This window comes from Apium graveolens, chromosome 8 (genome assembly GCF_009905375.1).
Source record: "Apium graveolens cultivar Ventura chromosome 8, ASM990537v1, whole genome shotgun sequence".
NCBI classification, from domain to species: Eukaryota; Viridiplantae; Streptophyta; class Magnoliopsida; order Apiales; family Apiaceae; genus Apium; species Apium graveolens.
Window position 1 is genome coordinate 124,035,539 of NC_133654.1, and position 25,987 is coordinate 124,061,525.

The 25,987-nt window shown below is 35.9% G+C and overlaps 2 protein-coding genes across 2 annotated transcripts; both read left to right on the forward strand.

Moving 5' to 3' along the window:
* Positions 1 to 17,894: 17,894 nt before the first annotated feature.
* LOC141679963 (uncharacterized) lies at positions 17,895 to 18,323 on the forward strand. The gene has a single exon (XM_074486315.1). It carries the CDS (start codon positions 17,895 to 17,897, stop codon positions 18,321 to 18,323), a length of 429 nt encoding a protein of 142 aa, XP_074342416.1.
* Positions 18,324 to 20,551: 2,228 nt separating this feature from the next.
* LOC141679964 (uncharacterized) lies at positions 20,552 to 21,336 on the forward strand. The gene is made up of 3 exons (XM_074486316.1): positions 20,552 to 20,684; positions 20,774 to 20,895; positions 21,031 to 21,336. Exons 1-3 carry the CDS (start codon positions 20,552 to 20,554, stop codon positions 21,334 to 21,336), a joined length of 561 nt encoding a protein of 186 aa, XP_074342417.1.
* The last annotated feature ends 4,651 nt before the right edge of the window (positions 21,337 to 25,987 follow it).

Sequence of the window (25,987 nt, forward strand, 5' to 3'; positions counted from 1 at the left end):
AACTTGACTATTATCAGATTTTAACAGTCATCAGAACATGGCTTTTGTACTCAAAAAGTGAAAGTTTGTATTTGTGATTCTTCATACAAATACTGACTTGTTTCTTCAGAGTTTAATCATCAGAACTTCCATCAGAACTTGTCCTTAGAATTTATGCAAATAACACTTAACTGTTTGTCAATAACAACTTAATCACCACAGTAATTTTCATCATTCATATGGAGTGATAGTGTGTGCATTGCAAAATATCATATAAAGATTAAAGTCTGACAAACTTCAGTACATCTTCGAAATAAGGCATAACTAAGAAAAGTGCTTAAAATCTGTCATTAATAATGAAGTCTACTATAGGATAAATTTGTGCATGAGTCCACCTCAACTGTTTGTGCTCATTTTATGCATCTTTTAGAATTCTTTTTCACAGTGGCTTCTCAGTGTAAGTGAGTCACAACTGCTATCAGAATTTATGCAATTATCCAAGTATTTCTCCAGTAATCAGAGAATGTGAAAAGTCGCCAAGAAAAATTTATTTGCTTTTCTAATGCATATTACTTAATACCAGCAATGTATTTGGGTCTTCCCTTCCACATATTTACTCTAGATCTCAAAGGAGTACCTGACTTCAATTTTCTTTTCTTTTCTTTTCTTTAGATAAGTGAGGCTTATCAACATTTAGTTCATCCTTCAGATTTACTGACATCAGAATTTGACAGATGAGAAGCAAGAATATAGTTTGTGACATAGTAATAAGATACACAAAGTAAATTTGACTAAGCTCTAAAATAGAATTTGCTTGTGTTAATGAGTTTCCACGTAAACAACTAATTCAAACATGGGATTTCTAGTATGTTAAAGACTATTTGGTCAATATCTAGCACATGTATCCTCATTGGATCGAATAGTCACAGAATATTCAAATCACTATCAGAGTATATAGATCCACATCAGATAACAATCAGCATTTAATGTATTACAATTTAAGCAAAGATTACATGAAGATAAGAAAATCTGTAAACACTGATCATAAAGTCTGATGCATGAGAACAAAAACTAAGCAGATTTAGAGAAAGAACCTGAAACCATTCCAAGTTCATTTACCAGTCTTGTAAAAGTAGCTTCACATAGTGGTTTTGTGAAGATATCTGCTAGTTGTTGATCTATTGGAACAAAATGCAATTCCACTGTACCTTCCATTACATGTTACCTTATGAAATGGTACCTAATACTAATGTGCTTTGTAATTGAGTGTTGAACTGGATTACCTGTCATAGCAATTCCACTTTGATTATCACAGTAAATAGGTATTTTAGAAAATTCTAACCCATAATCCAGTAACTGATTCTTCATCCAAAGAATCTGTGCATAACAGCTTCCTGCAGCAATATATTCTGCTTCTGCAGTTGATGTGGAAATTGATTTATGTTTCTTGCTAAACCAAGAAACCAATCTGCCTCCAAGAAATTGGCAGCTTCCACTAGTGCTTTTCCTATCTATTTTGCATCCTACAAAATCTGCATCTGAGTAACCTATTAGCTTAAAATCTGATTCTCTGGGATAACACAATCCTAGATCAGCTGTACCCTTGAGGTACTTGAAAATTCTTTTCACAGCTATTAAATGAGGTTCTCTTGAATTAGCCTGAAATCTTGCACAGAGACAGGTAGCATACATGATATCAGGTCTACTTGCAGTTAAATAGAGTAAAAAGCCAATCATACCTCTGTAGTTAGTAATATCTACTGATGAACCAGTATATTTATCTAACTTGGTTGCAGTGTCCATGGGAGTGGATGCAGTTGAACAGTCTTGCATTACAAATTTCTTGAGTAAATTTCTGGTGTACTTGGATTGACAGATAAAAGTACCTTTTTCATTTTGCTTGACTTGAAGTCCCAGAAAATAGCTAAATTATCCCATCATACTCATTTGATATCTTGACTGCATTAGCTTTGCAAACCTTTCACAGAGTTTGGAATTTGTAGAACCAAATATGATATCATCAACATATATCTGTACCAAAAGTAAGTCATTTCCATGGTTGAGGTAGAACAGTGTTTTGTCAATTGTGCCTCTGTTAAATCCACTTTCCAGAAGAAATTGAGCTAAAGTCTCATACCATGCTCTTGGAGCTTGCTTAAGGCCATAAAGTGCTTTGTCAAGCCTGTAGACATGATTTGGTAATTTGGGATCTACAAAGCCTGGAGGTTGTTCAACATATACCTCTTCCTCCAATTCTCCATTTAGAAAAGCACTTTTCACATCCATTTGAAATACTTTAAACTTTTTATGAGCAGCATAAGCCAAAAAGATCCTTATGGCTTCCAATCTAGCAACTGGTGCAAATGTTTCATCATAATCAATACCCTCCTGTTGAGAGTAGCCTTTAGCAGCCAGCCTTGCTTTATTCCTTGTAATTATGCCATCACTGTCAGTTTTGTTTTTGAACACCCATTTTGTGCCAACAATTTATCTGTTCTTTGGTCTTGGCACTAGGGTCCAGACTTTATTTCTTTTAAATTTATTTAACTCTTCCTGCATTGCTTGCACCCAATCAGCATCTTGAAGAGCTTCATCCACTTTCTTTGGTACAGTCTGAGATAGAAAGGAATGATAGAGACATTCATTTGATATTGCAGTTCTAGTTCTGACACCTTCTTTAGGATCTCCAATTATTAAGTCAGGTGTATGTGCTTTAGTCCATTTCCTTGCAGATGGAAGTTGATCTCCGGAACTGGATCCTCCCCCATGATCCATGATGTCTCCATCAGCATTTTTCGATGCTCCCCCTGTAGTTATGATCCATCGGGATTCGAAGAATTAGAGTTACCAGAATTATCAGAATTTGGCTCATCAGAACTTGAAGAGCCAGTGACAGGTTCTGATGCTTCTTGTGAGTCTTCAGTTGTGGTAGGATCTTCAGCTTGCTCCCCCTGGACAGGTGCATTTTCCCTTGGAGTAGTTACCACAGGATCAGAGTTTAAGTCATCTTAATTTACAGAATCTAAATTTAAATCTTCATTTTCAAATCTCAGCTGATCATGATCATTGAAATCTTCAAGTCCAGTAATCTTCTTATCATCAAAAGACACGTTGATAGATTCCATGACAACCCTTGTTCTTAAATTATAGACTCTGAAGGCTTTTATGGAAAGTGGATATCCAACAAAAATTCCTTCATCATCTTTTAGATCAAATTTTGACAGCTATTCAGGATGAGTCTTAAGAACAAAACACTTACATCCAAATACATGAAAGTATTTCAGATTTGGCTTTTTTGCTTCACCATCTCATATGGTGTTTTTCCATGCTTGTTGATCAGTGTAGCATTCTGTGTGAAATAAGCAGTCTGCACAGCTTCAGCCCAAAAGTAGGTTGGTAGCTCTGCTTCATCAAGCATAGTTCGTGCAGCTTCAATGAGAGTCCTATTCTTTCTTTCTACAACTCCATTTTGTTGTGGAGTTCCAGGTGCAGAAAATTCCTGTTTAATTCCATGCTCTTTGTAGAACTCTTCCATGATTGAATTTTTGAACTTAGTGCCATTATCACTCCTTAGGATTTTAACAGAATCTTTGACTAATTTATCCAGCTGCTTGACATGATCAGTTAGAGTATATGCAATTTCAGTCTTCTTGTGCAAGAAATACACAAGTGTATCTTGTGAACTCTTCCACTATAACCATAGCATATTTCTTCTTTATAATAGACATGACATTGAGTGGACCAAATAGATCAACATGTAGTAAGTGATAAGGCTCAAGAATTGAGGATTCAGTTTTGCTCTTGAATGAAGATTTTCTTTGTTTTGCCTTTTGACATGAATCACAAAGGCCAGCAGGAGTAAACACTGATTTTGGCAGTCCTCTCATAAGATCTTTCTTTACAAGCTCATTTATATTGTTAAAATTTAAATGAGAGAGTTTCTTGTGCCAATTCTAGCTTTCTTCAATTGATGCTCTACTCTACAAACAGATTGCAGAACCATCAGAACTTGTTGAAAGTCTGGCTTCATAAATGTTACCATGCATGTAACCTTTCAGAACTACTTTTCCTGTAGAATTGCTTACTACTTCACAGTATTCTTCAAAGAAATCCACATGATAACAACTGTCACAGATTTGACTCACACTCAACAGATTGTGTTTAAGTCCTGAGACAAGAGCTATTGATTCAATGATGACATTCCCAAGGTTGATATTTCCATATCCCGGAGTTTTTCCCATGTTACAATCTATATAAGAAACTCCTCAGTCAGCCTTCTCCTGTTAGGTCACACACACTGTAGAAGGGGGTTGAATACAGTGTTTACTACAATCAAATCGAATATAAGAACTCAATAAACTCTGTTATAATATGGAACTGTCCTCTTTCAGTGATGAACAAATTATCACGAGAGCTTCTAGGGTTACAAAGAATAATAACTTCGATAACGATAACACACATAGTATAAACCCTATCCCTGTGTTTATATACTACACAGTTACAAGATAAATTATAATTGATATGGAATATAATTCTGCTTCCTAAAATACATCAACTAGTTATCTTTTCTTCCAATTATTCTATTCTTCATAGAATTCTTTCTTCATTCATATTTCTTCTGTCTTAGTCTCGATCTTCTTTCCTTTTAATCAGCCACCTGCCTTATCTGAAAGTCATCTTAAGTCCTGATAAATATCTTCTGATAACTTAAGTTCTGATAACTTAAGTTCTGATATCTTAAGTTCTGTCTTTAGTATAAATGCTGTTTTCCTATTAAGTACTGATTTGTCCTGTTAGGTAAGATCTGAAAACTAAAACAAATCATATTACACATGACATTATCAAATATATCTAACAATCTCCCCCAACTTGTAAATTAGCATAATATACAAGTTCAACAGATATTTGATGATGTCAAAAATATTAAGTACAAATGCATGAGAATTTGACTAGATAACTACAACTTATAGTCCTTCCAGGTTTACCATCTTTAACTTCTGATAACAGCTTCAGTCTGTATATACTTCAGAATTTAAGCAGTTGTAGATCTTTGACTTGGTTTCAATTTCTGATCTCTTTGATATCAGGAGTTGTTCTGAGATAGTTTTTCAACAAACATCTCTCAGCATATTCAAGTTCATTAACCATCCTCCTTTTAACATTTATCAATTCAGCTGTATCTTCTCCAGTTTGAAAAATAGCTGCCCTGAGATCATTTATCTTAGCTTTTCTTATCTCCTGATGTAGTCTATTTAGATATGCCTTTTCAGACTCTAGATTGAATTCCATAACCTTATAACCCAGAAAAATAGTTATAATCTTAGCAGAGTTAAGCTTCATTTCGACAATATCACCTATGTGATCTCTGTACTTGGGACAGTATGTGCTGTCAGACTTTACAAAATAAAGCTTCTTCTATCTTTGAATTTGTGACTTTAAATAACCTGCAGCACTATCTATTAATCTGTCTTTCACTTGAAGTAGGAATAGAACATGTTCCAGTTCCTCAAAATACTTCAGTGGTATAGCATTTTGCCTAATATGGTATACCCTTCCATCTGTCATAAAATATAACAAGATATGTTCTTTCAAGAAGGTATGGTAAACCATTTGTGTAGATTCAAGTCGATTCAATCTTTCAGGAGTTGCTCCAACACCTGGTTCACTTAACGAAGTTGGATCATTTGTAGTGTTGTGTACTCTTCTTTCATCAGAACTACCCGATCCATATTTATCTCTTGCTTCCTTTCCTGTAACAACTCTTGCTTCAAAACCACTTGTTGCAGTCTTCAAAGGTTGAGCCTGTTTAGCTTTGGTGAATCCTGGTAGGAGTATCCTTGAAGGTTTAACATGAGCAATGTCAGAGGTTTACTTTTCCTTATCTTCTGATATCAAGCCAACTTGAGCTATGTCAGAGGTTGTTTGAAAAAATTTCTTATGCATCAGAGTAAGATTAGCATCTACTTTATCATCAGTTATTTCTTCATCCATGACCGGCATATAAACCTTTATAGGTTTATCAACTTTTTCTTTGCCCTTGGACCTTGGATCAATTTCCACTTGTGATTTGGCTTTGGTTGCCTCAGAATTTGTTCTTTCCTTTATCACAATACCCTTAGGTTTTGGAAATTTCTTTTCAACAACAGAAGCTTTAGATTTTGTCTTGACACCTTCTGCTTCGAGTCTAGCTTCTTCTTCCTTTAGACTCTCAAAGTCCATTCCTGGATTTTCTTTAAAAAATAACTCCCTTGAAATTTCTTCATCAAGTTCCAGATGTTCACCAGAACTTATCCTTTTACCAGTATCAGAACTCATTCTTCTCCCAGTATCAGAACTTGTTCCTTGACTTGTAATTCTAGCTTTACTTGATGAAAGTCCTTTGCCTTGACCTTGACCTCTACCCTTGTTAGAGTTTCCCTGGTCATCATTTCCATCATCCTTTCCTTTCAGTGCCTGAATAGATTTGCATTTGGACTTAATCACTTTCTCCCCCTTTTTGGCATCAGCATGTAACAGAAGAGAGACAAGCAATTCCACTAAGGATTGGATCTCATTGAGTTGATTTTGGTGAGAAGCCTGATTCTTCAGAATTTCTTCAATTTGAGTTTGTTATTTCTCCTGAGTTTTCTCAATGTAGGCAATTCTGTCAAAGGCTGGCTTGAAAAATCTGTTATTTTCAAGTTTCACATTCATATCTTGCTGGATCAAGGTTTCTTGAATTTTATTCACCTTGGCATGAGTTGTTTAGTGTTGACCTTGAAGGTGCCTAGTACTCAATGCAGTAACTCTCAGCTGTGTCTTGAAATCCTCATTTATCAGCATTTCATCAGATTTTGCCAGATGCTCAGCAAGAACCTTTTCAGAAGGAACAAAACTAACTGTGTTCCATTCCTTAATCCACTCCTTTCCTCTAGGAGTTTCACTCCAAGGCACTGGTGCTTCCCCTGAAACAAACTTCTTAACTATATTAGCTTTATTAACTGTTTGTTGAGGTACATTACCTGATGGACCAGCTGTATTAGCATCTAAATTAGCAGCAGCTTCACCAGTAGTTTCTTCATTGGCAGCATCAGAACTTGTAGATCATGCAGTATCAGCATCCTCAGATAAAATAGCAGTATGTGAGGCTATAGAGGCTTCAACATCATCCTCTAAATTCTGATCTACATCCAGGTTCTGATCAACATCCAAAATTGATGTTGTTGGTGGAGTGAGGTGAATTGGTGGAGCTTCCAGGTACAAAACCTCAGGCACAATCAGGTTATGAATATCAATTTCAGCACTTGTACCTGGTTCTTCAGTATGTACTGGATCAACTATAGGTGACATAGGGAGTGTAGGTATTCTGTCTTGAGCAGTTTCTTGTTGTGCAGAAGGAAGTGATTCAATAACAATTGGTTGTGTTGAGATCAGAGATTCCTGATCCCCTTCCTTAGCTGCTTCCACTATATCCTCTGAATCTGACTTAACTATGTCCATGTGAGTTCTCTATTTCTTTAACTTTTTCAAAGGTGGAGACACTATAGGAGCTTTTTCATCAGATTTTAATTTTATAAGCCTTTTGAGGGGCCTAGAACTCCCAGTTACAGTATCTTTCTGAGAAGAAATCTTCTCAGCTTCTACAACAACAGGTTCTGATGTGGGAACCTGTTCCTCAGTTGTTTCCTCAAATCAACAGAATTTAATCAAAACATTCATCACAAAATAGAATTAAAAATCGATGAAGTAAGGATTAATAAATTGCAATTAAACATGCACAGTCACATAATTTGATAAACAAAGAACAAATCTTGTAGTTTAAAGGAAATTTCATTCATATATCAGATGAGTACATTTCATGAAATTTATCAATTACATAAAATTACAAGATAGTCCTATTCTACGATTCTTAACATCAACAGCCTTAGTCCTAGCCTAAGAAGACCTAACGACTAACTCCTTCTGCTACTGACGAAAAGCACTGCAAGTCGGATGATCCGTTCTTGCTGACGAAGAGCTTCTCTCCTTTCTTCTTCCAACCTATCAAGATGGAGGTGATACTCCATTGATAAGAACAAGAGTTATGTGTGAACCTCTTGTGGAACTGAGTTCCAAACCTCATCAGGAATGGCGGTGACATGCCACTCTTGTTGCCATTCATCACAACTCAACTCAATGTTAAAGATTTCATAGTTCAGAAACATGTTGAAACGGACCATTTTTGTTGATATGAATAAAAAGAGAGTAAATTTTTGAGAAAATGAAAGATGTTTTGGCTGGAATGAATGATCGGTTTAAATAACCAAAAGAATGCTAAGGGACGCGAGGACTGTGTAACAATTACAAGTAAAAATAATGACCCCTCGACTCCCTAGACTGATGTGTAATAATAATAGTCAGTAAAAGATCTAAAGCCAGAATTAATGGGCACGGGATATAATAATAATTACTATGCGCATGCACTTTTTCAAGACATACACACTAAACACTAACCAATAATGATTATGACTGTTTTATCTCACATAAACCAATATTCTGTAAAAATATTATCGTTCAGGTTATGACCAAAAATAAACCAAGTAAATAAATACTGCCACGTCAGCATCAGAACTTGATTATTATAAGGATTTAAAAGTCATCAGAATATGGCTCCTTAACTCGAAAAGTGAATGTGTATTCCTATAATTCTTCACACAAATACTGATATGGTTTCATCAGAACTTAATCATCAGAACTTCCATCAGAACTTATCCTCAGAATTTATGTAGTCTGACACATAAACTGTTCATCTAAAACAACATTTATCACCATAATAATTTTCATCATTCATATGGAGTGTAAGTGTGTGCATTAAGCTAAATACCAGACAAAGAGTAAAGTCTGATTCACTTCAGTACATCTTAGAAATAAGGCATAACTAAGAACTTTGCTCAAAATCTGTCAATATTCTGAAGTCTACTTTAGAATGAGTTCATGCATGAGTCCACCTCAACTGTTTTGTGCTCATTTTATGCATCTTTTGAAATTCCATTTTACAGTGGCTTCTCAGTATAAGTGAGTCACGACTGCTTATCAGAATTTATGTCGTTATCAAAGTATTTCGCCAGTAATCATAGAGTGTGAAAAGTCACCAAAAAAAAATTATTTTGCCTTTCTAATGCATATTACTTAATACCAGCAATGCACTTGGGTCTTCCCTTCCACATTTTTACTCTAGACCTCAAAGGAGTACCTGATATTTATTTCTTTTCTTTTCTTTTTCTTTTGATAAGTGAGGCTTATCAGCACTTAGTACATCCATCAGATTTACTAACATCAGAACTAAACAGATAAGAAGCATTTATTCTAGTTTTTGACTTAGTAATAAGTTACATAAATTAAACTTAACTAAGCTCAATATCAAAATTTGCTTGTGTTAAAAGATTTCCACATAAACAATTACTTCAAACATGGGATCTTTAGTATATTAAAGACTACTAGGTCAGCATCTAGCACAGTTATCCTCATTGGATTGAATAGTCATAGAAACATTTATATCACTGTCAGAGTTTTGAAATTCACATCAGACAACAATCAGCACATAAGCAAATTTCAATTTAAGCACAGAATATACAAATATAGTAATATCTGTAAATACAGATCATAAAGTCTGATGTATCTGAACATAAACTAAGCAAATTTAGAGAAAGAACCTGAAACCATTCCAAGTTCATTTACCAATCTTGTAAAAGTAGCTTCACACAGTGGTTTTTTGAAGATATCTGCTAGTTGTTGATCTGTTGCAACAAAATGCAATTCCACTGTACCTTCATCCACATGTTCCCTTATGAAGTGGTACCTAATACTAATGTGCTTTGTCATTGAGTGTTGAACTGGATTACCTGTCATAGCAATAGCACTTTGATTATCACAGTAAATAGGGATTTCAGAAAATTCTAACCCATAATCCAGTAACTGATTCTTCATCCAAAGAATCTGTGCACAACAACTTCCTGCAGCAATGTATTCTGCTTCTGCAGTTGATGTGGAAATTGACTTCAGTTTCTTGCTAAACCAAGAAACCAATCTACCTCCAAGAAATTGACAGCTTCCACTTGTGCTTTTTCTGTCAATTTTGCATCCTGCAAAATCTGCATCTGAGTAACCTATTAGCTTAAAGTCTGATTCTCTAGGATACCACAATCTCAGATCAGCTGTACCCTTAAGGTACTTGAAAATTCTTTTCACAGCTGTTAAGTGAGGTTCTCTTGGATCTGCTTGAAATCTTGCACAAAGACAGGTAGCATACATGATATCAGGTCTAGTTGCAGTTAGATAGAGTAGTGAACCAATTATACCTCTGTAATTAGTAATATCTACTGATTTACCAGTATCCTTATCCAACTTTGTTGCAGTGGCCATAAGAGTGGATGCACTTGAACAATCTTGCATTCCAAATTTCTTCAACAAATTTATGGTGTACTTAGATTGACAAATAAAAGTTCCTTCTTCATTCTACTTGACTTGAAGGCCCAGAAAATAGCTGAGTTCTCCCATCATACTCATTTGATATCTTGACTGCATCAGCTTGGCAAACTTCTTACAAAGTCTGTTATTTGTAGAACCAAAAATGATATCATCAGCATATATTTGCACCAAAAGTAAGTCCTTTCCATGGTTGAGGTAGAACAGTGTTTTGTCAATAGTCACTCTGTTAAATCCACTTTCCAGAAGAAACTGAACTAAAGTCTCATACCATGCTCTTGGAGCTTGCTTAAGGCCATAAAGTGCTTTATCAAGCCTGTAGACATGATTGCGAAATTTGGAATCTACAAAGCCTGGATCAGGATGATAGAGACATTCATCTGATGTAGTTGTTCTAGTTCTGACACCTACATTAGGATTTCCAATAATTAAGTCAGGTGTATGTGTTTTAGTCCACTTCCTTGCAGATGGAAGGTTTTCTCTAGAACTGGATGCTCCCCCATGATCCATGCTGTCTCCATCAACTTTTTCTGATGCTCCCCCTGAAATTATACTCTCTGAGTTGGATACTTCAGAAATTGAGTTTCCAGATATATCAGAACATGAGTTTCCAGAATTATCAGAACTTGGCCCATCAGAACTTGACGAATCAGAACTTGAAGAGCCTGTTGTAGATTATGATGCTTCTTGAGATGTGGTTGGATCTTCAGTATGCTCCCCTTGCATAGGTGCATTTTCTTTAGGTGTAGTCACCATATTTTCAATAACATCAGAGTTTAATCCATCAGAGTTTGCAGTATCAGGATTTAGACTATCAGGATTTTCAGAATCAGAATTTAAAACTTCATTTTCGAATCTCATCTGATCATGATCATTGAAATCTTCAATTCTAGTAATCTTCTTATCATCAAAAGAGACGTTGATAGATTCCATGATAACCCTTGTTCTTAAATTGTAGACTCTGAAGGTTTTTGTAGAAAGTGGATATCCAACAAAATTTCTTCATCAGCTTTTAAATCAAATTTGGATAGTTGTTCAGGATGAGTCTTAAGAACAAAACACTTGCATCCAAATATATGAAAATACTTCAGATTTGGTTTCTTTTTCTTCACCATCTCATATGGTGTTTTTCCATGCTTGTTGATAAGTGTTGCATTTTGAGTAAAACAAGCAGTCTGCACAGCTTCAGCCCAAAAGTAGGTTGGCAACTTTGCTTCATCAAACATAGTTCGTGCAGCTTCAATAAGAGTTATATTCTTTCTTTCAACAACTCCATTTTGTTGTGGAGTTCCAGGAGCAGAAAATTCCTGCTTTATTTCATGGTTTTTGCATAACTCTTTCATGATCAAATTCTTGAACTCAGTGCCATTATCACTTCTTATGATCTTCAAAAAATCTTTGACCAATTTATCCAGTTGCATGACATGATCAATCAAGTTAGATGCAGTTTCACTTTTGTGTGCAAGAAATACACCTATGTGTATCTGGTGAACTCATCCACTATGACCATAGCATATTTCTTCTTTGCAATAGACATGCCATTAACTGGACCAAATAGATCAACATGTAGTAGGTGATAAGGCTCAAGAATTGATGATTCAGTCTTGCTCTTGAATGAAGATTTTCTTTGTTTTTCCTTCTGACATGAATCACAAAGGCCATCAGGAGCAAATACTGCATTTGGCAGTCCTCTCATAAGATCTTTCTTGACCAGTTCATTTATATTGTTAAAATTTAAATGAGAGAGTTTCTTGTGTCAATCTCAGCTTTCTTCAATTGATGCTCTACTTAACAGACAGATTGCGGAACCATCAGTACTTGTTGAAAGCTTGGCTTCATAAATGTTACCATGCATGTATCCTTTCAGAACAACTTTACCTGTAGATTTGCTTACAACTTCACAGTGTTCTTCAAAGAAATCCACATAATAACCTCTGTCACAGATTTGACTCACACTTAGCAAATTGTGTTTAAGTCCTGAGACCAGAGCTACTTTTTCAATGATGACATTCCCAAGATTGATATTATCATATCCCAGAGTTTTTCCAATATTGTCATCTCCATAAGAAACACCTGGGCCAGCTTTCTCCACAAAGTCTGATAGCAGGGCTTTATTTCCAGTCATATGTCCTTAACATCCACTATCCAGAACTAGGATGTTTTTTCTGTTGCCCAATAATCACAAAGACCACTAATGATTAGTTTTAAGGACCCAGACTTGCTTGGATCCTTTGGCCTTTTTAAGTTTATTAACATTTATAGCGGATTTAGCATCAGAGTTTATGTTAACAGTTTTCTTATCAGAATTTGCAATATCAGACTTCGCGTCAGAACTTATACTAGAAGGAATAATGCTAACTTTCTTTACAGAAGGTTTTATTTGATAATAATCATAGTACAAACTATGATATCCTTACAAGTATAAATGGAATGCCATAAACTACCACAATGAAAACAAGGATTTTGTGGCTTATATCTAACAGACTGACTCTTAACTCCTGACTTAGAGGGTAAGGAGTTTATATTCTTATTCTTCCTGCAAAAAGAAGCCAGATGGTTAGAATTTCCACAGTTATGACATGTTTTTCTAGGAGCATTAGGAACGGGCTTATAATTATTACTTTTGTTCACACCTTCCTTTCCATTCCTATTTTTCCTAGGTGGCTTTCCCTTGTTAACATTCTTAACATCTTTCATCTTATGCTTAAGCTGCTTTTTAGTCATTAAGCCTATGTTAACTTTAGTTGGCTTATCCTGTTTAGGTTTGTCAGAAGTTACTTTCTCCTTAACTTCTGATTTCTCAATATCAGACTTTGCAGTTACAAACTTAACAGGATTTACCTTTGGTTTTTGTTTAACAACTATAGGCTCAGTTTCTACAAATCCCTTACTGTTCTTATCATCTCCATAGCCTAAGCCCTCTTTCCAGTTTCCACTACTAAGAATATCCTGAGTTGCTTTACCAGAGTTAGTCCAAGTCCTGATAATTTCTCTTTCCTTTTCTAACTCAGTTTTTAGATATCCATTCATTTTTAGCACTTCATCCCTAACATAAAAGGCATCATCTCTATCTTTTTGAGTTTGATGGAACATGACTTACTCTTTTTCTAAATAATCATTCCTCTTTTTATAAGCAAGTTTTTCAGAAGTTAATCTTTCACATGTTAAAGTTTGATCTTTATAACTAATGAACATGGTTTTAAGATATCTTCTCAACTCAGTAATATCATCAGTATGAAAGGCATAAGTGGTTTGAGGTTCCTTTAAGTCAACAGTATCAGAACTGCTATCAGCATTTGCCATCAAGGCATAGTTTTCCTCATCCTCAGAATCTGAAGCATCTGACCAGCTTTTCTTCTTTGTGACAAGAGCCTTACCTTTGTTACTTTTCCCTTTTCTGTAATCAGGAGATATGTGGCCTTTCTCACCACAGTTGTAGCATTTAACATTTGAGTAATCTCCTCTGTCAGACTTTCCTCCTTTGCCTTCAGATTTTCTGAAACCTTTCTTATCAGAACTTGCACCTTTCCTGAAAAACTTCTTTCCTCTCCTGAATTTCCTGTATGCAATCTTTGTGATTCCTTTCACCATAAGAGCACACAGCTTCATCATCTCCTCATCAGGGTCCATCTCAGGTATACTTTCAGTTTCTGAGTCATCATCACTATCAGAACTTGATGACTCAGTCGAGGCTGTGGGGATTAACCCATATAAACGATACCGAAAAGAAGGAGTGAACGTTCGTGGTGATGGGTCAATGCGTGAGGTAGATGATACTCTTGGTGGGGGGGTTAAGAAGACTTTGACCCTTGTCGGAAACCGATCTATAATGACTACTACTATCGACCCTCAAGCTATTAGGGAGGTTGTTTGCATCGAGGTTCATCCAAAACATGTTGGACAGGTGGTTCTACTATTCCTCTTTATGCATTCAAGGTTTTTAATCTCCCCAAAACGTTGTGTCTTATGTTGCGAGGAGTCGCAGTGAGATTGTTGACAGGTATAAGAGGAGAGCTGGTCGGGTAAGCTTAGTTTAATCATCAATTCTCATAGTGTTGTAGTTGTATGTTTAATTTCAGTTCAGTGATGGTATAATTATGTATTATTATTTTGATGTCAACTCTAGACCCCGGAGTTGAGGCTGTCACAGAAGGTAATATCTAGAAGATGCAAATGTAGTATTTGTGTAAAAAAATTGGCATGTTACTTCATATAGATAATTCACTCAAATGGGTTTGTAGAGTATATATATTAAAATAAATATTCTTATATGGTCCTTTGATTTTTCCAACTAATCTCCAATATTAGGTGGTAATCTCACCAGATTACCACTTTTACATCATTTTTTGTGATGCGATGGCATTTTTTGTTGTACTTCCATTGTGGCATATAGTTCAAACATATTCACACATGTCTTAGTTATGCTTATGTTGCATTGTTCAACATTTTAAACCTTAAAACTAATCTAATACTTTAAGAAAGAGTGTTGAGAGATAGCAGTTGGTAGGCTCAAGAACCATCAAATAAGGATCATTGAAAATATTAACACTTAGAAAATAAACACATTGTACCAGATTCCTTAATCAAAGTTTAACCGTTTTAAGTTGTAAATGAAATAACTTTACTTCTTATAGAACTTAACTTACATTCATGTGTTTATCAACTCTACTTTTGTAACACCAATCATTCAAGTATTATCTTATAAATATTAACAACACAATTAATTAGGCTAATTAAGCACACCCTTGAGCTCCAAAGCCAAGATTTCCTCACGCAAAATCATAAACAATTTGCATGGTCTTCTGCTGAACATTCATAAATTAGCACATCAGATGCGTCATTGTTAGGCGCAAAAGCCAAACACACTTGCTACGAATTAACATTATGACAAAAACTTGTTTTTAGTTATGAGACAAACACATACTACCCCAGTTTGATAGTGTAAAATTTAAATGTTTTAAGGATTCCAATCTAAAAAAAGAATTGATAGCTTGTACTTCTGTTGTATCTATTATCATTTTAATGATCAACTTCTCCCATAATGATATCTATGGTACCTAGTATTATCATAATATCAGCCAACTTCATTCTTATAACTAATAGCGGAAGGATTTGCAAATTGATAAAACCCGGTGGTCGGATTTTCCATCTCCAAGGAAAAGCAACTTATCTTCTGTTATGTGAGGATTTTCAGTCATGACGAGGTGAGATCGACATGTTGATAACAAGCTAGCTGGGGACAAGTCAAGATAGGAGGAGTAAGGAGGCATCTTGCACGACAAAAAACATGATTACAACAGCGAAAAGAGCCATAGACTCTGTCAAGCTAAACTCTGATTCTGGAGGAGAACCAGTCAAGCAATGCAACAAGATGATAACCATAATTCGAAATGGGAGAGAAAGGGGAAGGAGTTGGAGAAAATAAGGAAATAAACTAGAAGATAAGAAGGAGAAGAGCGCTACACAAAAACACACAGCATTCTTACTTCACAAATACAAAAACTCGAGCCCAAAGAACAGCAGCAAGAAGAAGAAGAAGAAGAAGAAGAAGAAGAAGAAGAAGAAGAAGAAGAAGAAAACAATCAAAAAACCACAACAACATTCGATACTTCTCCACATACTTAGAACATGTGTAGGATTTATAAGTCATGATGCTTCAACAAACACACATATCTAAACATAACCATTGTAATATAATTGATCATATAGTGGATTTCATTTAGGTTGGGTATACAATCCCACCCGCATTTTTTTCCCGTTCTAGGGTTTTCCGTGTCACCAATCTCTTGTGTCTAGTTTACTTACATTTCTCTCATTTTAGTTGCATTACTATAACAGAAATCAACTTAATGTCTTAGCATTTAACCCGCTCATTTTTGGTAAAAACAATTGGCGTCATATGTGGGAAACTTGCTAAGGATTTGGTTGATACATTACGATGGCGAACGACGGGGAACAAGTTACAAATCAAGAGGCTGAGGCTGAAAACAACAAAGAAATGGCAACAGCGTTGAAAAGACTACAATAAGAAATGGAGAAGATACGCTCTGAAAATGAAACACTGGAGAAAGAACTAATTGCAGCCAAATCAAAGACTAAGACAGCGACAAAGAAGACAATCCCGAGTGTAGTTAGACATTTGGACATGGATGACATAGAAGAGTATGATCAACGTGAAGGGCCAACAAACGGGACAGATGATATCATTAAAATAAAAGATGTAGAGGACGTTCCAAATAATGATGATGATATGGATAAGCAACGTGATGAGCAATGATATGATGATCATGATGATCGATAAGGAGACACTGACAGAAGGAGGTCTCACCACAGAAGTACGAGATCTCGAAACCGAATCGCTGAGGAATTCAAAAAAGAGCTGAAAGAAGTAATGGATTTAATCGAAAGAATTCCTGGCATTCTGAAACCATTATAAAAGGCGACTCCCACAAGCTATTTGACTCACCCTTCAATTACAACATCGCTCTGGTTGAGATACCAAAATGTTTCACGGTGCCACAAATGAGACCATACGATGGAAATAGTGATCCATTAGAACATATTGCACAATATAAATAACAAGTGTTTACGGTGCCAATTACTCGTGATCTGAAGGAAGCTTGTATGTGCAAAGGTTGTTGTTCTACACTATCGGGACCAGCTTTGCAATGGTTCGTGAACCTCCCCCATGGGAGCATCAAGACGTTTTCCGACTTGGTAGACGCATTCTACATGCAATTTGCTAGTAGTCGAGTGTTCGAGAAAACCACCAGTGACCTACACGAGATTGTGTAATGATATAGAGAGCCATTATATGACTATTTGACACAATTCAATAGAGAGAAGATGACCATCACCAACTGTGATGTCCCTACGGCGATTGAAGCATTTAGAAGAGGATTAGAACAAGAATCTCCACTGTACAAAAAATTGACAAAGTGTGCTTGTAGAACAATTGATGATATACAAGCTAAAGTTATGGCACAAGTGAGATTGGAAGAGGACAGGATGGAGGATGACGAGAAGTATTATAATCCATCAAAAAAGATTACGACACCAAGATCTAGGGAATACAATCCATATACAAGACCTTTCAGGGATGAAATCTATGTCAACTCGACACAGAAGTCTAATAAATAGAAAAAGGAGGAACGCAGTGACTGAAGGAAGGACCCTAACCTGCCACCAACTTATGACAGTTATGCATTCATGATAACACCTTCATCCATGATAAAGGAGTTCACCAAGTTGGGAGGTGTAGTCAAGTGGCTAGTAAAGAGTAACAAGCCTAAGGAAAATTTGGATTCCAAGCTATGATGCGACTATCATGGAGACTACGGATATAAAGCTTACGACCGTGTGGCTATACAAAAAGAATTATAATATTATCCAAGAAGGGATACCTAACTGAGTTTATGACATCGAAGAAGGAAGCTCATGTCAGGAGATACGAGTCGCCCAAAAGAGACAATATGACACCAATGAGGCAACCACCACCACCACATCATAATGTAATTAACTTCATTGTAGGTAGTTCTGAAGTGTGTGGATCCACGTATTCACAAGCTAAAAGGGCAGCCAGAGAGACAGACATAAGAGTTTCTCAAGTTGGAGTTAATAGTAACACTTTGCCATCTTTGGTGTTCGGTGAGTCAGATAAGAGAAGTATACGAGAACCACAACAAGATGGACTTGTCATCTCACTACCCATGGGGAATTTCCTGATCAAGAGAATTCTAGTTGATAACAGGAGTGCTTTCAACATCATGATGCTAAGCACATTGAAAAAAATGGGTTTGGCAGAGTGTGACATGATTAAAAAATCAACTACATTGGTGGGATTCAGTGGAGAAACTAAATGGACATTGGGAGAGATTACATTGCCTACTTATGCACAATGAGTGAATCTTTTGGAGAAATTCTGCATACTAGATGTTGATTCGACGTATAACATAATCATGGGAAGGCCATGGATTCACAACTTGAAAGTTGTACTATCGACGTACCATCAAGTCCTCAAATTTCTAACATCATGGGGAGCTCAAGAGATATGAGGAGACCAAGATATGGCACGTGAATGTTATAAAATGTGTCTGAAACCTACTATGCAACATCATGTGAATGAGACACCTGTAGCTATGATCACAGGACCTGAACGGTTAGCTGAAGTCGATCTTAACACGGGAGACAAGAAGGTACTAATAGGAGAAGATCTTTCCCCAACAATTGAGGCAAACTTGGTAAGTTTCCTGACCATAATATTGGACGCATTCGGATGTGAACATGACGACATAACGGGGATAGATCCAAGTGCCATCACACATAAGTTGAACGTTGATCCCAGTCACGCACCTGTTCAATAAAAACGAAGGAAATTCACAGCAGAAAGAAACAAAATAATCAATGAAGAGTTGAAAAGGCTCATGAAAGCTGGAATGATTAAAGAAGTTGATTATCTCGAGTGGCTGGAAAACGTCGTGATAGTACGAAAGAAGAATGGGAAATGGAGGGTTTGTTTCGACTACACAGACCTGAACAAAGCGTGTCACAAGGACCCCTATCCACTACCTCAAATTGACACCATGGTGGACTCAATGGTTGGACATGAATTACTGACGTTCTTGGATGCGTCGGGTGGTTTTAATAAAATTCAAATGGAGCTGTCTGACTGTGAGAAGATTGTCTTCATAACAGACAGGGGGATATACTGTTATTTGGCCATGCTCTTTGGATTACGAAATGTTAGGGCAATATTTCAAAGGTTTTTCAACAAAATGTTCAAGGACCAAATAGGCTGGATAATGGAAGTCTACATTGACGACATGGTTGTCAAATCTGTCGACGCTGAGAATCATGCTCACGATCTTTAAGAAGTGTTTGACATATTGAGGTTATACAACATGAAGTTGAATCCCTCCAAATGTAATTTTTCTGTGTCATCGGGAAAGTTCTCGGGCATATGGTGACCAGGAGAAGAATTGAGGCAAGTCCAGAATAAATCAAAGCGATCTTTGAATTAAAAAGCCCATCAAATTTCAAGGATGTCCAAAAATTGACATGAAGAGTTGCAACCTTGAATAGGTTCATTTCATGATCGTCTGACAGATGCAAACTTTTTAATGATGTGTTAAGGAAGAACAAAGGACTTCAATGGACGGACAAACACGAAGCTGCCTTGAATGATTTCAAAAGCTATCTCACAACACCACCACTCCTGTCTAAGCCTCTCCAAGGTGAGGACCTTTTTGTTTACTAGTCTGTAACAGATCATGCAGTAAGTGCAATGCTCGTAAAAGAAAATTAAGGTGTCCAATCACCTGTATACTATGTGAGCAAAAGCTTGATAGACGCGGAAAAAAGGTACACATCTCTCGAAAAATTAGTGCTCGCATTAGCTATGACTTCCACTAAATTGAGACATTATTTTGAATCACACAAAACACATGTCATGATGAACTTTCCTTTGAGGAATGTCTTGAGTAAACCCTATTTGACGGGAAGGATGTCAAAATGGGCAATACATCTAAGTACCTATGACATAATGTATGACGCCAGGACGGCTATAAAATCATAAGCATTAGCTGACTTTGTGGTTGATTTTAGTCCAAGCCAGATGACGACAGCTGAGCAAGAATTCCAACATGCCTTTTCAAAAATAGACACGAAGCCATGGACGCGTTATACTGACGGTGCCTCAAATATAAATGGAACAAGATTGGGGCTTGTCCTCAAATCGCCACAAGGGGATATAATAGCACAATCCATATGTTGTGACTTTAAAGCTATGAACAATGAAGTCGATGCGTTGGCTAGTTTAGGAGCTATTTTTAAAGGACTTGACTTGAACAACATTCCAGTGGTCCATATCATGAAGCCGGCTATTGAACGATTGGCTCATGACATAGAAATGATGGTTCTGGATCGAGATGATGGTAGTATCAGTGAAGATGTGGACAGCTAGATTAAAGTGTACAAGGACTACTTATAACTTGGTGTAAAACCAGACAACAACAATGAAGCTAGGTTCCTTAGGATGAAAGTTTCAAGGTTTACAGTCATAGATGACGAGCTGTTCAATAAATCTTCTACGGGGTTGCTTCAAAGGTGTTTGAGAAAGCACAAAGCGGATATGGTATTAAGATATGCACACGAAGAAGAGTGTGGGAATCACACTAACGAGAGAAATCTCTCTTTAAAAATATTGCGCTTTGGTTACTATTTATCGGCGCTAAGACAGGATGCACTAGACTACACGAAGAGATGTGATGCTTGCCAGAGACATGCACCCGTCATACATCAGTCTTCTGAACATCTTAACATGTCGATTCTTTCTTGGCCTTTCATGAAGTAGGGAATGGATATTATGGAGAATATGCCACCGGACCCGGCCATAAAGTGTTCATGTTGGCCATGATGGATTACTTCTCAAAATGGATTGAAGCGGAAGCATTTAAGCAAGTGACATCAAAAGAGGTGATATCATTCATTAAGAGAAACATTTTATGAAAATTTGGTGTCCCATATAAAATTATATGTGACAACGAGTCACAATTCATAAGTGATAAAACAGAAGCATTTTGCAAGAGTTGTAACATCAATTTGATTAAGTCGACACCAAGATATCCCCAAGCCAATGGACAGGCTGAATCAAGTAACAAGATCATAATCAACAATCTTAAAAGGGGATTGACAGCATGCAAAGGAAAGTGGGTTGAAGAATTGCCTTGGGTGTTGTGGTCAGACAGGACGACTCCTAAAACATCAACTAGTCAGATGCCATACATCCTAGTTTATGGCACTGAAGCTGTCTTACCAACTGAAGTCATGATACCAACAGCAAGGTACAGACTCTCAACAACCGACATGAATGATGCAGAATTGGCACATGACAAAGATACTGTAGATGAACTATAAGTGATGGCGAATATTCGTTTGGTTTCTTATCAACAAAGGATGGCTAACACGTTCAATAAACATGTTCATATGAGAGCTTTCCGCGTTGATGACCTAGTACTGAGAAAGACTTTCCAAAACACTATGGACATGATGGCAGGGAAATTCGCTGACATCTGGGAAGGTCCTTACTTCATCGATGTTGTCATTGGACATGGATCTTACCGATTGTCAAGTTTAGACAGTATACCAGTACCGAGAAGCTGTAATGCTTTGCACTTGAATCTTTATCACGTGTAAATTTTTCTATCCTATCTTTTGAAATTCATTTTTTAAGAATCCTTGATTAATAAGTCACTAGGACATAGTTAGTTATTGTTGTTTGCTCACGTTTGATATGACATTATTTTGCTTATTAATCATGCTTTTTTATGACATTTTGTTTAAGAAATCTTGATTACATGTTTATGTTCCCAATTCATCGTAATTTATATCATGAACTATATTGCTATGCAAATAGGTTTTTACCGATTATACTCATTAACTAGTCTTATTTATACAAGTACATTTCATTAAAATCATTTTAGTAATACTTTCATACGCTAATATATGTTGAACAAATGTAAGGGCTGATCACCCGATTATAATTATACTACCTCAAAAACAAATATAATGAACATGATAGTACTATCACGTCTATTACAACGACAAGTAACAATCTGTACACATCTACATTATTCTATGAATTTAACATAAATACAAACTTGGTGAGTTTCAAGAGGGAATAAGGCCTCTTAACCACTCTAAGAGTGCATGCACCGACATATTTTGACGAATAAAACAAAGTACATTGACAACAAATCAAATGAAATACATATACAATTACTGTTACATTTAAAACATAAATCGAATTATAAAAATAAATGATAATGACAAATAAAAAACGTTGTCTTGAATATGCAAGTAAGATATCTGTTTGGACAACACAACTCATCTTGACACATTGGTTTTCTAAGAATCGTCTAGAACAATTTTATAAAGTGGGTAACGACGTAGAAATCTGTTAGTGTGTGTGGCCTAGAGACAACACTATTATGTTTATATTATGAAACATTTGGATTATTAGTTATGATTCTATGGACTATTCTTTAGTAATTTATTATATCTTTATTTTCTGTGATAAAATGTTAGATTAATAAATGTCCTTGGAATATGATATGTAAATCTATATCTCTAAGTACGTGACTTAGAAATGAGATTATGAGAATAATATTGATATTCCTAAAGGTCCATAGTCAAGTATTATTATTAAGGGACGATAATAAATACGTTGAGACTAGTGTGCTTTTTGACGGATGATCACATCTCATCGATCATAGGTATAGTGATACTAAAGTCAAAAATACAGGCACATGTATTAGATACATGGTGTTGGATTGACCCGTTGTGAGATACTACATGTGTAAAGTGTCATAAGTTAATCTCACAGTGATAATGATGTACTGGTCCTTAGACCTGAAATCATTATATTTCTATACGAGAATTAATATACTTTGATACTATTGAAATTTATTCTTGACCGGGTAATAATAAAAGTAGACATTGGGTATATTATGAATCGTATGAGAAATACGAATGATCTAGATGGGATTTAGCCCTCCTATATTAAAGGAGTGATATTATTGGCCTCTTAATTGAGTAAGACTATAAAATGCATGGCCGTACTCAAATACTGATTTGTTTAATAGTTTACTCATTGATCAAGGAAACAAGGATTAAACGTTAAGAAAGGATGACACAATGCATGCCTCGAGTTTGATCTATAATACAAGGCTAAAGGGATTATATTACATTATACATTATTCACAAAATGTTTAATTGAATCACCAATTATTATTATTACTTGGGGAGCAATGATGTATTACTAGATGTCACTCATTGTTTATATTTTTATTATTAGATAATAAAATTATTGCCAATGTAATAATAATCTAAAGGGTCACACACAAAGAACTTTTAAAACAGAGTGTTATTTAAATTATGAATTTAAATATTTTTATCACGACCCGACTTAAGAATTATACAATACAAATTATTACAATAGTTAACAAAAGAAAGTAAATACAACTGAATCCAAGATCTTACAGTTAGGGTTTGGAACAGCCCAACACTATTAACTATTACAACCTGATTTCTAATATCGAGTCCTCACACAAAATGATCACTAATCTACCTGAGCTCGGACATATGCATCGGCATCACAAGTTTTACACGCTGTCTACTTGAATCTAACCATATCTGTTAGCTGAAATGTCAGGGTGAAAACAAGTAGTGAGCCAAATGCTGAACAAGCGCTATATAATACAATACATAAATCGAGATAAAAGAATAACAATGTGAAGGTAGAGCCAATAATAACAAGAGATAAACTTTTAAGTTATGGCATCATTTATTTGTAACAAAACAATTCAAAACCATTTATTTATCAAAATCATTTTATGACGCTACGGATTACAGCGGGTGATCAGCCGCGAAGTAATCTCGAACCTCGCTGGGTTCTAGAACATTAATGGGATCCCTAGGCAACTTTTAAGCCTACAAATTAAGAGCGGAAAGGACTTTCGTCTCAGTACAGATCCACTAATTTAAGAAAACATTTGTCCCCCTTTGGGACTGGAAATCAAATTTTAACCTTTTTATTTTAAAAACTGATGCCAATGCTAATTAACTACTTAAGCAGTAAACATCTTAAACAAGGTTTTAGATTAAGTTTGAACTACTGGAAATAGATCCACTAAACTATACTTTATCAAGAGAATTTGCAAGGTTTCTATTTAAAAGGATTTTGACAGTGAAATTTAGTAGGGTTATTGGATAGTATGAAGGAACAAGGTCAAACTAGGTTCTAGGTAATGTTTCCAGATAAGACATAGGTATTTAACAACATAGAGAAGGTGAGCATCAATGGTTCCAAATGAGTTATATGTATTGAAATATAGAGAAGATGAGCATTATTGGTTCCATATGAGACATAGGTATATAGAGAAAGTGAACATCAGCTCAAGGTATAACAGAGTGTCATGCTTTAGGGTAAAGATAGGGTTATCAAACAATCATGGATAATCGTTAAGGAATAACTGACTTTTAGGTATTAAGATAAGGTTACTGAGTATAACTTTGCACATGGTTCAACATCATAATTACTTGGGTATACTAGCATGATAGGACTTTTGATTTACTTGCATAGCAATCTTCAAGTAAAGTTAAACTACTTGAAATAAATACTTGAGGGTTCATATCATTTTCATATACTACAGATATAGATTCGAAACCACTTGGTTCATGTATATCAATGTGAATTAAAATACTCGCATCATATGTACGAACTAGTTATCACACACTTGCAGTGTAAATGAAAAAGGCAGGTTGAATCACTTGCCTTGAGAAAGGCTGGACTTGACTGGCAGGTAGGAGCAACTGGAAGCTTTACTCGACCTTAATGGAAAGTTTACCCTCGTCTCGAGTTCCTACACAAATAATATTAACCTCATTATAATATATTCTTACCAACTCAACCTATTTGTAAATCAAAATTTAAGACAATGGCACTTAGGCCTAAATACACACAATTTACAATCACCTTTTTATCATAATAGTACACCTAGACACATATGCTCACTACCATTTAGAAGTACCAAATAATATCACACACACTATATTGCTTCACTAGGCTTGGATGATCTTACTCCACTTACTTAAGTCACTTGGTCGCTAAACTAGACAAAATCTCCAAATTTTGGCCTCCTAACTCGATGTACCTTTATTAAACCATCCAATTCCTATTGACCCTGACTTGGGCCTTTCACTCTAATGACTTTATACTACCTTGCAACTATGGTGGTCAACCAAAACGTCACTCCTAAGTGCTCTAAAACTATGTGGTAAGTGAATGTGCTCATTATGGTAAATTTCAGAATGACATCTATGGTTTCTTGGGTGCATTTGACACTCTTACACTTCAATTTTACCTCCAAACCTTTTACACTAGACTCTCCTGATCATAATCCAACTCTTAAACTTGATGTGGCTCAAGGGCCTAGCTTGGGCCTCCCTAGGCCTAAGCTTAAAGTCTACGCTTCCCTTGTTTTTGTGGGCAGAAAAGGGTCCTGATTTGAACTAACTTATGACACATGATTCTAACTCAAATCCTATGAAATATGGCTTTAAAAACTCCTCTGAAACTCCCTCTAACTAAGGCCCAACAGGGCCTAATGAGAGCCTACCTATGACATGGTCAAAACTTCCCATTTCTAAGTTGCAACAAAACTGACCCCTGCTGGACAGATTTTGTGTTTCCACTCGTGCACCTAACCAAAAGTCTTACAAACCTCCAACAAAACACCTAAAACCTATTGTATACTCCTAGTGCTAGCTTTTGGTGACTCGGGCCTTAAAGTGCACAACAATGACAAGGTCAAATCTCACTCTAAACCTCAGGGTACCAAACTGATTTTCTGCAGAAACTAATACTCTTCTTTCACCAAGATTCTTACTTGACAAACCCAACCAACAACAACCAAAAACCCAAACCAAACATCAACCAAGGTGATCTTCTGAACAAACTCTACTACACTCAATATTGACTTAGTGGAGATCATCCTTACCTAAGGTG

What these genes read in the sequence shown, in the direction of transcription:
- LOC141679963 (XM_074486315.1), top strand. Translation starts at nt 17,895, where the DNA reads ATGACACCAATGAGGCAACCACCACCACCACATCATAATGTAATTAAC.
- LOC141679964 (XM_074486316.1), top strand. Translation starts at nt 20,552, where the DNA reads ATGGTATTAAGATATGCACACGAAGAAGAGTGTGGGAATCACACTAAC. An exon ending in ACTAGACTACACGAAGAGAT is followed by an intron (nt 20,685 to 20,773) that starts GTGATGCTTGCC and finishes TTCATGAAGTAG; the next exon opens with GGAATGGATATTATGGAGAA. An exon ending in AGCAAGTGACATCAAAAGAG is followed by an intron (nt 20,896 to 21,030) that starts GTGATATCATTC and finishes AATTTGATTAAG; the next exon opens with TCGACACCAAGATATCCCCA.